This window comes from Haliotis rubra, unplaced genomic scaffold (genome assembly GCF_003918875.1).
Source record: "Haliotis rubra isolate DU_JTF1 unplaced genomic scaffold, ASM391887v1 Scf137, whole genome shotgun sequence".
Taxonomy (NCBI): Eukaryota; Metazoa; Mollusca; class Gastropoda; order Lepetellida; family Haliotidae; genus Haliotis; species Haliotis rubra.
In genome coordinates, this window is record NW_025765303.1 from 777,423 (window position 1) to 793,059 (window position 15,637).

The 15,637-nt window shown below is 39.9% G+C and overlaps 1 protein-coding gene across 3 annotated transcripts in view; it reads right to left on the reverse strand.

Moving 5' to 3' along the window:
* Positions 1 to 2,395: 2,395 nt before the first annotated feature.
* Positions 2,396 to 15,637, reverse strand: part of LOC124268204 (protein polyglycylase TTLL10-like) — a 57,222-nt gene continuing 43,980 nt past the window's right edge. For 2 of the 3 annotated variants that reach the window (XM_046703232.1, XM_046703234.1), the window contains 8 exons: positions 13,767 to 13,967; positions 12,393 to 12,552; positions 12,100 to 12,271; positions 10,062 to 10,202; positions 9,303 to 9,419; positions 8,375 to 8,468; positions 4,132 to 7,190; positions 2,396 to 3,900 (listed from right to left, as the gene is read on the reverse strand). In XM_046703232.1, coding sequence (XP_046559188.1) covers positions 6,325 to 7,190; positions 8,375 to 8,468; positions 9,303 to 9,419; positions 10,062 to 10,202; positions 12,100 to 12,271; positions 12,393 to 12,552; positions 13,767 to 13,967 — 1,751 coding nt within the window. In that variant the 3' untranslated portion in view covers positions 2,396 to 3,900; positions 4,132 to 6,324. The remainder of the gene's footprint in view (positions 3,901 to 4,131; positions 7,191 to 8,374; positions 8,469 to 9,302; positions 9,420 to 10,061; positions 10,203 to 12,099; positions 12,272 to 12,392; positions 12,553 to 13,766; positions 13,968 to 15,637) is intronic. The other variant, XM_046703233.1, reaches the window with a different exon arrangement.

Genomic DNA, 15,637 nt, shown 5'->3' on the forward strand with positions numbered 1-15,637 from the left:
GATATCACCTTGCTTACAATTATCCATTTGGGTAATACCCGGAGAGGACATCATTGCTTTGACAAGGAAAATTAAACACAGCAGTACAGGCATGGCTCTCAAAAACAAAGTGATCCCACATGCCATGGGCATGTCTCTCACCAGCAATCAAATCTATGTTTGTAATGCACAATATTAGTGACAACAGAAATATTTTTATTTTTACAAAGAGGTGTGCATAAAATCTTGCAAGCCACAGATGTAACTGAAATAGCTGCCCCAAAGAGTAATCTTCTTTCACTCACCTACAATGAAAACATACACAGTATGATCACATTTTGGATCTTTGAGTCAAATATCTTGTTTGTAAAGTGGCTGCAGGTTGTGAAAACAAAATATCTCTCTGGTCTCGCTTAGTGTTTTGTCGCACCATTATTTTGTTGGTGTTTATTGACAAACCTGAAAACACACTATCAAAATACTGTTTATTCACATATCTGAGTCAGTGATTTTATGCTGCTTTTAGCAATATTCCAGCAATATCATGGTAGGGGACACCAGAAATGGGCTTCACACATCGTACCCTGTGGGGAAACAAACCCAGGTCAGTCAGTGTGATGAGCAAACACTTCAACAACTAGGCTACCCCACCGGCCTTACATATCTGAAAACACTTTCAAATCATTGCTTGTTCATTTATTTCTTTTTCTTAAGGGATGGCAAGAAATAGGAACATTCACAATCTGAAATATACCCACAAACTGTTAGGCTCCAAGATGTATATCCTTCTGGTTGTATCAGTCTGACAGTTAACTATGGTTATAACAAATTATAGTTGGTTCTAAATATAATTAGTTGAACCAGGAAGCCGACATTTTTTCTGTATTTTCTCACAAAAAAGCTATGAGCAATATAAGAACAGTGAGTGAGTTGGATGCCACTTATTGCATTACTTCTGTTATATCCTGGCATCTTAGTTCAATATCAGAGTAAAGCCTAAAGTGGTGCAGGTCGGAGATAACGTCCATGTTGTGAAACACACAAACATGGGTAAGGTGCTAAAGCTGGACACACAACCAGGGAGACCCAAGACTGCAGCCCACACATTTGACGAACGCCCAAGTGATACAACTCTAGCACGCCAAAGGTATACAACTCTAGCACGCCAAAGGGATACAACTCTAGCACGCCCAGGGGATACAACTCTAGCACGCCCAAGGGATACAACTCTAGCACACCCAAGGGATACAACTCTAGCACGCCCAAGTGATACAACTCTAGCACACCCAAGGGATACAACTCTAGCACGCCCAAGGGATGCAACTCTAGCACGCCCAAGGGATGCAACTCTAGCACGCCCAAGGGATGCAACTCTAGCACGCCCAAGGGATACAACTCTAGCACGCCCAAGGGATACAACTCTAGCACGAAGGGATGCAACTCTAGCACGCCCAGGGGATGCAACTCTAGCACCCAAGGGATACAACTCTAGCACAACTCTAAGGGGATGCAACTCTAGCACGCCCAAGGGATGCAACTCTAGCACCCCCAAGGATGCAACTCAACTCTAGCATGCAACCCTAGCACTTGGGATGCAACTCTAGTACGCTCAAGGGATGCAACTCTAGCACGCCCAAGGGATACAACTCTAGCACGGCCAAGGGATGCAACTCTAGCACGCCCAGGGGATGCAACTATTCCCAGCATCTATGTCACAAGTATTCTGAAATTGTGTTGTGAATTTATGTTGAAACTACTCAAAAGGGCACTGAAATTGATCCCTCTGTACTTAATTCACTGGGGACAGGTGATCTGAAATTGTCTTGTGAATTACCGTAGATAAGCCGAATTTTGGGTACCAAAAATAGCAGTCTGTAGAAGGGGGGGTTGGCTTATCTATGGGTTACACTTTCGTCACACTTTTTTTCAGGGGGTAAGAAAACGACATTGTATTGCTTCATGTGAAAAAACAAACAAGAGAAGACAACTTTGTCAGTAAAGATGTCAAATTTGCAATTAAATATCACTAGACAAGATTATTTACCTATGCAGTTCTAATTTGTTTTTGCTAGGCATTGTCTTAAATGCAAGGAATAAGATTACCGTGTGTAATTGTCTCGTATACAGCACCGGAAATAGCAATCAGCTGTGCAGTGCACATGTTCCCCTACCAGTGATTTACCTGTAGTTAAAACGTACCTGATAATATAACGAGATGAATTCTGATGCAGTGATCTTAAAAATATAGTATTTTGTGATATAGAAACTACTCAAGACGCATCTGAACTTCATCCCTCTGAACTTATTCACTATGGACAGACATTTTTTAATTCCTTAGTGCTCACAGGCCATTCTGTACTGGTGTTTCACTCCCAGTGCACATCAGACTTACAAAAAAGAACAAACAAATGTCATGAAAACATCTATTTTTATGCAAAATAATAATACATTGATTTTGTTATACTTATTGGCAACAAGCATGCGGAAAAAATGAAGTATACAATCACAGACTATATAACAATACTTTCAATAACAAAAATAATAAAACATTACAGTAAATATCACAGACAAAATTATTTATTCAGGCATCAAAATATCACAATAATGATTTAATTAAAGCAGCTTGATGGAAATATTTTTAACATTCAATAAAGATATTTTCTACATGAAACTGCAGAGCTTCATCAATCATTGTGACATACCGGTACCCTAATATTAGCATTACTTGGTTCTATTTTCAATGTGGTACAATGTCCATATAAGGAACACTGAATATATGCTGAATTATTTTGAAATAAAAAAAAAAACAATGAATATCTAAAAACTGACAAATCACTGACTTAAATAATAAATGTTTTGGATATAACAGACACTTAGTTGTAGGTTAACAGACAGGCCAAGATGTGCCAAAATAACCATCCAGAATGTTGTAAACATAAAACAAAACTCCAATTGCAATATCTGGGGAGTATTGTCATAATAATTTGTTCATAAGATAAGGTTTTATTATAAGTTTTAAAAATAGCATCTTTAAAGTTTTATCAATATTGAAAGGAAGGGAACTAACTTTTTACGTTAATTATTTTACTTACTTCTGATATGAGGAATTTTTAACATATCTCCTTCTCTGTGTTTTAATGTTTTTCACATTTCAATTTTTGGGAATACACCAATTCATAAAGCAATTTTTGTTCAATCTATCCTAACTGTGCCATACATATTTCATGTAAAATACCTGGTTACAAATGAACTAAAATCACATCTAATTGTATTTTGTTTAAAACATATGGCACCAAAACATAAGATGACTTATTACTGCCGCACAGCTCTGTAAATGCTCCTGTACATTCTTCACTGACATCCAACACTGAATGAGAAAAGTATTTCATCTCTTAAACCTTTCACCAGAAACTACATCAATATTCCAAAATTTAAAATGACTTTTTGGGTTGTGTTTTTTCACATGCACTACTCAAATTTTAATACAGATAATTTATATATTTTACATATGTACTCATGATATGGATACACAGTAGTATGAACCATCTCTGTATCCTTATCACAAGTTGAGTAGTGTAAACATAAGTCACTTAGGCGAGCTAGACTTCCTGTATGCCTTGGTTTGTAGAATTTTTATGGTGAAAATTCCTTAGTCAAAGAATGACTTCAGTCAAAGCAAACTCAGTGATTAGGTAACAAGAACTCCCATTCCTCATCCTTGCTTGCATGTAGCCCACTTCAACAAGAATGGACTTAGACTGCAGGAGGGAAAATAGACAGGGTACTGTTGATTATAGTTGTTTTCCTTGTGATTATATCAATACGTTCAGTGCATGTGTCATCTTACATCATCTTACTGTATGTGGTGGACAAAAGGAGGAATTCATCAGAGTAACAAATAAAGAGTTTTTGAGATTTGACCTAGTCTCTCATACAGACCCTGAAGCAAATATATCCAAGAAAGCCCACACAAGTCTAGAAAATGTGGCAAGTCTAGATTTCCTCAGCTTCTGAAAATGAAGAAAGTCTCAAATATATATATATTTTTTTATGTTTTTTTAAAATATGTTCATTTTCAGAGACTAAATTTTCCGGTTTGTCAGAGTTTTTCAGAGACTAAACCTGGGACTCCCATTTTAGTCTAGATTTGACCCACCTATCCGGTTTGTCAGAATCTCACTATTAATGTGTGTCTCTTCATCAACAGGTCTGCTAAACCTGGGACTCCCATAGTTATTTCACTCAAAACTTCTAATTTTAACGTGGCACTACTCTTCTGCTTCCCTATGTGGTAACTATGAGGTAGGACTAATTGAGCAAGTAAATACATCTACAAGCAATCCACGCTGATCAGCCTGGGATAGAAGACACGCAAACACTGATGCTCTCCCTACTGTCTGTGACGAAACCTACTTTCATCAAACATGGTTACCTGGGAAGAGCAAGTTGACATCCATCTTATGACTTTCAGCTCCATTTTATCAGATATAATTTGGCAGGGTGGTGGTTGCACCTACACTTTTAATTTTATAGATTTCTATCATTATCTAAATACATTGTAATATGACTTTGGAAAGTGCAGAGGAGCTCTTTTGAAGAATTTGTCTCAAATGTTTACTGTTCCACTGCATATGGGAAACATTTGAAACATTGTGTGAAATTTTCATTCTTTTTGTTATTATAACAAACAAGTTTTGCCATTAACATAGTACTTAACATAGTTTAAATCGATTCCATCTTTTCAAATATAATATTAGCAATTAATAAAGCAGTATTATACTTCCTTGATATTTAGTAACATCGATTCACATGTAGTGACATCTATTCACATGTGGTAACATCTAATCACAAGTTTTCATAAAAAATAGAAAGTACTCTGGATCTGGACAACTTGGGACGTATGAACTGACTGCAGTAACTCCACAGTTTCAGTCTTGTTGAATCAGCAGTAATTTGGTGCAGATGTCTAGTACTGCTGTTGTCTACTTGGTGCTCAGGACATTAAAACATGTCACAAGATACTTATCACAGATGCTGGGTCCAGAAGATCATTGCTTTGCACTTCTGGTACTTATTATATTTTTATATAAATTGAACACCGTCCAGTTAAAGAGTTCTCATTTTATTAACCCTCTATCAATAAAAAACATTATATTATGCACCTGGATTATTTTAAATGGCAAATTGCTTTTTACTCCTTGAGTTCAACAATGATAACAAACTTAGGCATTTCAGAAGGGATAACATCCATTTGTTCTTTTGTCTATGGGTAAGTAATCAAGTTGAAAAAATAGCTAATGATTTGGTGATGCAAAAGCACTCAAAAGATTTATGGGGATGAGGGTGGATGGGGGATTTCAACAGCAACCTGACGTTTTCTGTGATTGGCTGACCCTTGTCCTCTGAATCTGATTGGTCAGTGGTTGCTGAGGCTGTACTCTGATGCCAGTAAGTAAATATTGCAGTTATCTTCCAGCTCATTACAGAACTTTGGTGATGAAGAATACCACGTAATACAATCTGACAATGGTGACATTTCTGAATCAAAATGAAATTAATACTGTTTCTTCAACACTAGAAAACACAAGGTTTCAATATAAGTTGTATCTGCTTAATGTTGCCTTGGTGAAACCATAAGTCAAGCATCACCATGACGCTTGTGTGCCAGAGATGATACCCAATATATCCAGTCTCATGCTGATTCCAGAAAAGTGTTAAAATACTGATGGTGACTGGTATTGAAATTACTTGATTTGATCCTGAATATTTCAGTATTATTCTGTGAAAACTGAATTTGGGTGAAGTTGCTATGAAATGAGACATCACACAGCACCTTTACCTAATTATCCTGGCACACAGTGTTATCACAGTCGACATGTCACAGAAACTAAACTGATACGTCATCAATTCCCAGTATCAGCTCGAGGTCTGTTCTTCCGACTCCCAGAGCCTTTGGCATGAGTCATCTTCAGTTTCACATCTTCTCCTCCAGACCCTCTGGGGCTCGGACTCTGACTAGATGGAACCGTTTGTTTCACTGAACGTCCTTCAGAAACTTTACTGTCCTTTTTTGACACTGGCTCTGGTTTTGATTCAGTCTTCGTTGTCTTTAACACAGTCTTTACATCTTTCCCCGAGGATTCCGATTTGGGTGAGGAATTTGTTGTGGTTGGTTTAGATGATTTGTCAGTCTTACTTCCTTTGTCAGCTTCTGTCTTGCCGGGAGAACTGGCTTTAGGTTTCTGAGAGCTTGCGTTATTGTTTTTATTGGCAGGCTTCTCACCACTGCCTTGTTGAGGCTTTGTTGCGGTATCGGTTTTGGGGCTTGTTTTAACGTCAGCAGTTTTACTTGTTCTGGCTGTTGTTTGTCTTCGCCGTCTTGTCTGTCCCTAGAGTGCTTCCTCCATTGGTGATGCCAGCTTTGGTTGACGATGTAGCCATGCTGCCGCCGTTGTTGTTGTTGTTGTTGTTCCTACTTACTGTACTCTCAGACTTGGGACTAGTCTTAGCATCTGCACTTTTACTTGTCCTGACAGCTTTTACACCAGTGCTGTTTGCTGTCCCAGAATTCCCTGAACTGCCATTTCCACTGCTGGTGGTTGCAGACACGGTTGATGCTGGAGCATTGTGTGTTTTCTCTGTCCCACGATTCCCATTCACCCCACTGCTTGCTGTTGTGTTGGATGCTGGTTTGGTTGTTTTATCTGTCGAAGAACTTGTTGTTGTGTTGTTGCTAGCTGTTTTTGTTGTTTTGTTTGTACCAGTGTTCCCTGAGTTGGTATTTCCTGTACTGTTTGCAGACTTTGGGAAAGACGATGAAGTGTTTGAGCTGCCCAAATTTCTACTAGCAGTACTCGTTTTAGCACTGGTGGTAGTTTTACTCCCTCCTCCCGTACCTTGTGGATTCAGAATGGTGGAAAATTCTGACTTTCGTGTCTGGTTCTGAGACTGTGTGACAACAGGAGTTTGTGAAATGGCAACACGAGGAACCGACCGACTTGGTGATCGACTCTGTCGGGGATTGTTGGATGACTGCGTAGACTTTGATTTCTCCTGGCTGTTGTCCTTGGCAGGGGAGACACTTCTCGTCTGCCGATGACCCACAGAGTAGGGGCTGGAGCCACAATGCAACACTGCGAATTTCTTCAGGGAACTGAGTGGCATCAATGGCTGGTGTCTGCGACTCTTCTCAAAGCTCTCCAGGCATAAATCTGAGAGGTAGAAAAGTCAAATGATTATCACAATACACAGATTTTTTAATGTATATTTCATTATAATATATAAAATCAAGAAACAATATAAAATTGTGTGGTTTTTAAAGATAATAAACTCTGTAGCCGGAGATGTAGAGATACTACTGCCATCATCAACACCAAAACTGTAGTGAATGAGTGAGGTGGATTCGTTGATGCTTTTAACTGCATTTCAGTTATATCACAGTGGGTAAACTTAATGTGGAAGGAAAGCCGAAGTGATGGCAGGTCTCAGATGTCTCAGTGAGTGAGCTGGATTAGTTGATGCTTTTAACAGCAGTTCAGTTATATCACGGGGGTATTGGTATCAGATGTTTACAAGTCTGTTGAAACCCATGGGTATGGTAGTGACTAGTGTTGGGAATTGGTTAAAATCTCATAATTGATGATTGGTTCATTACAACCGATCAATCATCGAAAATAATTGGTTAGCGTCATTTATGAATCGGTTAATGCACCCAAAAATAAGGGAAAAAACATGTAGTTCTTTGGGGGGTTTTTGGGCAAAATTTCACATCTTTAAAGGATGACTAGTATGGAGGAACATAAATTTCTTGGTGTCTTTAAGATAAATTCAATCATGACTTGGAATGAGCTTGTAGTGCTTATGAAATGTAACAGACAAAACCAACCTAGTGAAAAATACTGTTAATGAAAACAAGTGTTCCAGAATTGTTTGTGTTCGATTATGAGAAAACATGATCGATTGCTTGGTCGTTTAGTCACTGCGACCAATCTTCGATTATTTCAATTAATCGGACCACCACTACACCACTAGTAGTGACAGACCTACAAACATAATCTGAGGCAACAGGCATGTTGTTGCTTATGATATCAACCACTGGAGTGGCTCAGACTCGATCCTTCACAGGTCGTTGTCACATAGATGGAATATTGCTAACCTTACACAACACACACCAACATTCTTGAAAGGAGAGAAGCTACTGTGTTTTCACAAATCTAACCCACCACTAAACTGGCTTCTCGACTATATGCACATGTTAGAGATGTAATGTTGGAGAGGTGATACATGGTTTATGTTTGGATGAGATTCATGGTCCCAATCAATTCTAAACTACAAAATCAACACCTGTCATATGCCACAGTAGTGCTAAACAGCAAACATCAGTCCCTGTACTCACGGATAGTCTCCTCCACCATGTCTGGGATGACCTCCTTGAGAGCTGCACAGTTGATGGCCAGGCACGGGTTGATGTTGATCTCAATCAGCCAGATCTACAGAGGGAATACATTCAGTTAGTGTCAAAGGAAACTCTGTATTGGGAAACTGATTAATGAAATCCTAGAATCATCTCCCCCATGTTCTCCAACACCTTCCTGTCATTACCTTATTTCATAAAATGATGCTCCAACTGCAGCTGCTCCTATATTTTACCATAGGATCATACTGAAACAATAATGCTGGTCAGTGTTGTGCTGTCCATCAACCGCCCAGTCATACCCCACCTCTCCATCACCCAGTCATACCCTGCCCAGTCATACCCCACCTCTCCATCAACCGCCCAGTCATGTCTTCATCAACCGCCCAGTCATACCCCACCTCTCCATCAACCGCCCAGTCATACCCCACCTCTCCATCAACCGCCCAGTCATACCCCACCTCTCCTGTCAAGGTCTGGCTCTACGCCGAGATGCCCACCCTGAATCAAAGGTGTGAGTTGGGGGTGAGCATGTGGTTGCTCTGCTATTTTGTTTCACTTTCATATGGACTATGACATGTATTCTGAAAAACGTTGTGAAACTTCATCATCAATTAAAATAAATTCAGAGTTTTTTAAAGAGAAATCGGAAAGCAGATTTTGTATTTGAAAATCGGAGTAACTCTGCCACTCTGTGGTTGGCATCACTGTCTTCGGTGACCCCTATCTATCTCCATCCCAATGTTTTCAACAAACCTTCTACCCCATTGTCTCCACCCCTATCATCCAGCCCTCCACTTCTCCCATCACGTCCTGGCTCGACAATGACCCCTACCTATCTTTGGCCCTACCTTCAACCCCAATGTCTACATGCTATCATCCACCTTTATCTCATACCCTCACAGCCTACCTTCATCTCCTGGTCCACCATGAAGTCCAGGCCGTACAGGTCAAAGTAGCCAACTTTACACTGCAGCTTGTGTTTAACTGAGTTGAAACAGTGGAGCATTATCCTCTGCATCTGTCTCTGTAACAACCGACAACAATGATAACACTATATATATAATGGTAATAATGGCAACAATGATAACACTATATATATAATGGTAACGGTAATAATGGTAACAACAATGAATGAACAATAATGGCATATAATGGTAATAATGGCAACAATGACAATATATATAATGGTAACAATGGCAACAATGACAATAATGGCAATAGTGAATCAACAGAACAACAATGATAACAATGACATCAAACTTAATGTTTCGTGTCCTTCCTTTCACTTACAATAACCAGTCAGTAACTTTATTACTTGCTCCCTTTGACTATTACAGATCAATTTTACAAACAATGACAACAAGGACAACATTTAGTGTCCTTCCACTTACATACAATATCATAACCAGTCACTGGGCATGCCTTTTAAATAAAAAATGTGAATATGTGGAACTTTATTTATACTTGTTTAACTTTGACTAAAAAGTTCAACTTTACAACATGCACGTATATTTCCCAAGTTCATTTCTCTTTGACAAAGCAGAACAAATGTGGGTTCTCAAGGTCATAAGGTGAGCAATAGTTCTCTAAAATAAAATATTATATTGGTAAAATGTCTGTCACAAAGACTCAAGTCACACTACACCAGTGGCCCTGTATAACTCACTGTTAGCGTGTTGTACACCCAGTCCTGTTCTATCCCTTTCTCTGGGGCAACCTTCTCGTTGATGTAGTCGTTGAACTTATCCATGCTCCATGCCGTGTCCTCCTTCACGTCCCCATAGTTGGGAACCTTCTTCTGGATGAACTGCACATGAAAGATGCTTGTCACAAGAGTGCTTGTCATCATGACAACTTGCATCAGAAGGCAATAAAACAATATCAGCTGAATGTTTTTTTATTGCACTATAAACATAAGAATGCTTTGTTCTCAATCAAGATATTTATTTTTACCTGGTGTGTTATATTTTGATTATTATGATATGCATTATGATCAACTCACTATTTAATTTCACACTGAATGTCTAAACTTGTCAATATAAATATCACATGGCACATAAACCGGTCTCCTGATCCTAAATGTCAGACATTAAATATAACTTATAGCTTACTAGTAATCGAAGTAATCCTCAAGTACTAAGGAGTAGAAACCTAACCCTAACCCTGAAACTGGATTTATAAATGACTGACAGCAAAAACAACTGCTCATATACAATTTGTTCTGAAAGAGTTATCTCCCCTATACCATAACAGGCCTGAAGGTGACTTGGGTGGTGAGGTGTGTGTTATGCTATGTCTACAGTATACCTGGTTGGTGAGATGGGTGGTGAGATGGGTATGTATGTCTACAGTATACCTGGGTGGTGAGATGGGTAGGTATGTATGTAAACAGTGTACCTGGTTGGTGACTTGGGTGGTGAGGTGTGTGTTATGCAATGTCTATAGTATATCTGGTTGGTGAGATGGGTGGTGAGATGGGTAGGTATGTATGTAAACAGTAATATTACCTGGTTGGTGACTTGGGTGGTGAGGTGTGTGTTATGCTATGTCTATAGTATATCTGGTTGGTGAGATGGGTGGTGAGATGGGTAGGTATGTATGTAAACAGTATATCTGGTTGGTGACTTGGGTGGTGAGGTGTGTGTTATGCTATGTCTATAGTATACCTGGTTGGTGAGATGGGTGGTGAGATGGTGGTAGATGTAAACAGTGTGGTGAGATGGTGTATGTATGTAAACAGTATACCTGGTTGGTGGATGGGTGAGATGGGTGGTGAGAGTATGTATGTCTACAGTATACCTGGTTGGTGAGATGGGTGGTGAGATGTGTGAGTATGTATGTCTATAGTATACCTGGTTGGTGAGATGGGTGGTGAGATGGGTATGTATGTCTACAGTATATCTGGTTGGTGAGATGGGTGGTGAGATGTGTGGTGAGATGGGTATGTATGTCTACAGTATACCTGGTTGGTGAGATGGGTGGTGAGATGAGTATGTATGTATACAGTATACCTGGTTGGTGAGATGGGTGGTGAGGTGGGTGTGTTATGCTATGTCTATAGTATACCTGGTTGGTGAGATGGGTGGTGAGATGGGTATGTATGTCTACAGTATACCTGGTTGGTGAGATGGGTGGTGAGATGTGTGTTGGGTATGTATGTCTATAGTATACCTGGTTGGTGAGATGGGTGGTGAGATGTAAACAGGGTAGGAGATGGGTAGGTATGTATGTAAACAGTGTACCTGGTTGGTGACTTGGGTGGTGAGGTGTGTGTTATGCTATGTCTATAGTATACCTGGTTGGTGAGATGGGTGGTGAGATGGGTATGTATGTCTACAGTATATCTGGTTGGTGAGATGGGTGGTGAGATGTGTGGTGAGATGGGTATGTATGTCTACAGTATACCTGGTTGGTGAGATGGGTGGTGAGATGAGTATGTATGTCTACAGTATACGGTTGGTGCGAGTGGTACCTGGTTGTAAACAGTGTACCTGGTTGGTGAGATGGGTGGTGAGATGAGTATGTATGTAAACAGTGTACCTGGTTGGTGAGATGGGTGGTGAGATGAGTATGTATGTAAACAGTGTACCTGGTTGGTGAGATGGGTGGTGAGATGTGGGTGAGATGGGTATGTATGTCTACAGTATACCTGGTTGGTGAGATGGGTGGTGAGATGGGTACATGGGTATGTAAAAACAGTGTACCTGGTTGGTGAGATGGGTGGTGAGGTTGGTGTCCTCTCCATCATACTTGTGGCAGGAGAGTCGGACATAGCCCTTGTGATACAGAACCAGGTACGGGACTGTGCTGGCAATCAGCATGTAGGCCCTGATGTCAAACTTCCGCTCGTCCAGTAACAGAGGGTTGTGGATATACCTGGAAAACAATACTCAATGGTCCTGAACATTACAAAACAGCAAACATATACAGTGTAATAAAGCCCCATACAGGCAAAGGACTGTAGTTTATAGTGGCAGATTATAGTGGCAGCACATACCTCTGTACGATCCGCGACATGAGGGGCCGGGAAGGTTTACTCTGCTGCTGTCTGGCGTCCCGCTCAGACAGAAGTTTGTCAATCTCTTCTTGTGTCCGCAGCAAGAATATACCCTTGCCCTGGTTCATCCCTGTCGGCTTGGAAATCCAGATCTCATTCTCTGAAAATTGAATTTGACCTTTCACAAAATAGAATCATCCTATGTACATGACAACAGACTATATATGACAAAATATATTTCTACTCAATTCAGAAGCTTACATGACAATCATTGTTCCCATCTCCCAGAACATGCCCTACATGGAATCCTGAGACAGATCAGGTCCACGACTCCATGCTTGATGTGACAGTATGTACAATGTATGATTTGGTTGGCTGGTTGGCTGGTTGGCTGGTTGGTTGGTCTGTTGTTTAACGCCGCACTCAACAACATTCCAGCTATATGGCATCAGTCTGTAAATAATTGAGTCTGGTCCAGACAATCCAGTGATCATGAGCATCAATCTATGCAATTGGGATACGATGACATGTGTCTGACCACCTGATCCTGTTAGTCAGCCTCTTAAGATAAGCATGGGTTGCTGAAGATCAATTCTAACCTTGATCTTCACGGGTTACCACAAACATGGGCTACTAAAGACCAATTCTAACCTGGATCTTCACTGGTTACCACAAACATGGGTTGCTGAAGATCAATTCTAACCCAGATCTTCACAGGTCCACAATGTATGACCAGGCTGACCAGTTGGTTATCATAAAGCAAGCATAATCTAATGTGTGTAATTATACTGTGCCCAATCTATATCATGTAGCATATTCAATCAGCTACATTATTACCCACATCAATGTATCAGTGTTCATTTGATTGTTATTCTCAGCTCCCTGAGGAGTATACAACCAAAGCTGCCTTTGAGGCACATGAATGTCACATTGCCATCTCCTCCTACCAAGTACCCATTCACTGCTGGTTGAAAAGAGACATATTTTGAACAAATTCACTTGCCTAATGAGACATAAAATATGCTACATGAGCTTCAGTGAGGGGCAGGACCCAGGCCATATATGGTCATCTATCCAACTATCCTCTTTGACCAACCTGCTTAACTTGATCGGGTTTATGACCTGTGCACTTGATCACACACCACTGCATAGTCCACGCCTGACAACATACTGGTGGGATCTACTGAATATCACATAAATTGGTATTTTTCTCCCTTTCACCAAAGCTGCCTTACTTCAGCTAATTTGTCACCTAACACAACCACAAGTTAACAGTAATATTTGAATTGTTTCCACCCCTTCGATTACATAAATAATTCCTTCTTAAAAATATTATCACTTTTCAAAAATTTCAAATTATAACAACACCCTCACCTTTATACACCTGTAGAAAGGTCTCTCGGTCATCACGGTTATCCAGCCGATATGTCTCTGGCACAAACTCCGACATTTTCAGGCGGGGTAATCTCCCCTTGGTTGACAGCGTGACCCTCTCATATTCCTGAAGGCTGTTGAGTAAGCCCATCTTGTTGGTCAGCATCTGGCAGTTGGCGATGTGGTTCACCAGCTGATCCCCTGAAACATCATCACACATATCAAGTTGTAGAAACGTTTTTCCTGCGTCAGTGATATTTCAGCCAAAATATCTGTAAAGAATTCATGGATTACTTTAATCCCATTTACATCCAGTTGTTTTACGAGCCCAGTCTTCCTCCTTGTCTGAGATACTTTTAATTGTATTGCTCATCCATTTGATTACCATGTCAAACTTATGACAAGAACTAGCAACAACACATTGGGTGCCCACAGTTGTCTACTCAGGGGATTAGTCATACAGACATTCATGTGGAATACGACCGACAGCAGCAGGTGATTTATTTCCAGGATGTTAGTCACAAAAGCTATGGGCATTAAATGTTATTTTTATTTTATTTTTTATTTAAGAAAATCAAGATGAAAGGTCGTTTTACACAGTGAACATTATGTGAAATGTGATATTTGTATTATTAAGTTGTTATATTTGTGGTATTAACAGAAAGATTTCGACCTGTTTGGTCGCTACTGATTGATGTTCAAGTTGTGGCTGACTGCTTCCTGACATAGACATACATACTAGTCTACATACTAGACACTCACTACCATTAAATCTGCACATCAGCTAATGAAAAAATCTGTTGTGCATCACTGAGTTGACAGCTTAAGACCATAGCTTGAAATAGTTTTGCTTCAGAGGCCAAAAACAGTGTGTGTGATTTCATCTTGGATCTGTCTTCCAATGTTATGCATTTTTCGCTCTTTAAAACTGACCTTAAGTCTGTAGGAAAATACATATTGATTTTAATTAGCAAACAAAATTGCACTCAGTTCTTTTCAAGCCCTATGAAACTGATGGTGACATCATTTTTACAACCAACCAAACCTTTCCCAGAGAAATCACACACAAGTTATACTTCTTATTATGTGCAACCATAAGCTCTTCTGAAAATATGTCTTATTCTATGACTTATTCATGATGTTCAGTAGACATTAAAAAAGAATCACAGACAGTGGTTGAATTTCAACAAAATCTTATAGCAGTCCAATTTCCTGAGCTGGTAATAGCTGAAACAAGGACTATTGAAAAGTACCCATTCAGAGTTTCAGAGACCCTCTGTGCATCCTTCCCAAGTCATGACCCTATTAAAAACTGATAGCAACATGTTACATGATGACCAAATGTGAGATTGAGACCTACAGTCAGATGATAACTGTCCTTGACCTTCATCTCGGCTCCATGTCCTCCCTGTGCCATCCCCAGGAGGGACACAGGGAAGGAGACATGTTCTGAGAACACTGTGCCATCTGTCAGTCAACCAGTGGCAAATCTAACACCCGACCTCAACACTGAACCGCCCGTAATTCCATCATTAGACACCATGTATCTTTTCTCTGAACCCTGTGTTGCAAAAGTTTATTCCAAACCAGAAACAGTAACCCATTCAACATTATTTTAAACACCTGAATTCCATTTTCAAATACAGAAATAATCTTCCATCTCTCAAATTTTCACTTGGTGTGCTCTGATCAAATTTGACCAAGCATTATTCAAGGCAGATATTCATATTTGTGACAGGGCTCGAATCCAGCATTAATTCATGCCGGCTTTTAATCTAGGATTTGCAGTACTATTCATACGTTTGACATCCCTTAACTCCCATGTCAAAAGTGAGCCTAAGGCTGAAAGACTTCTGACACCGTTTCAAAAT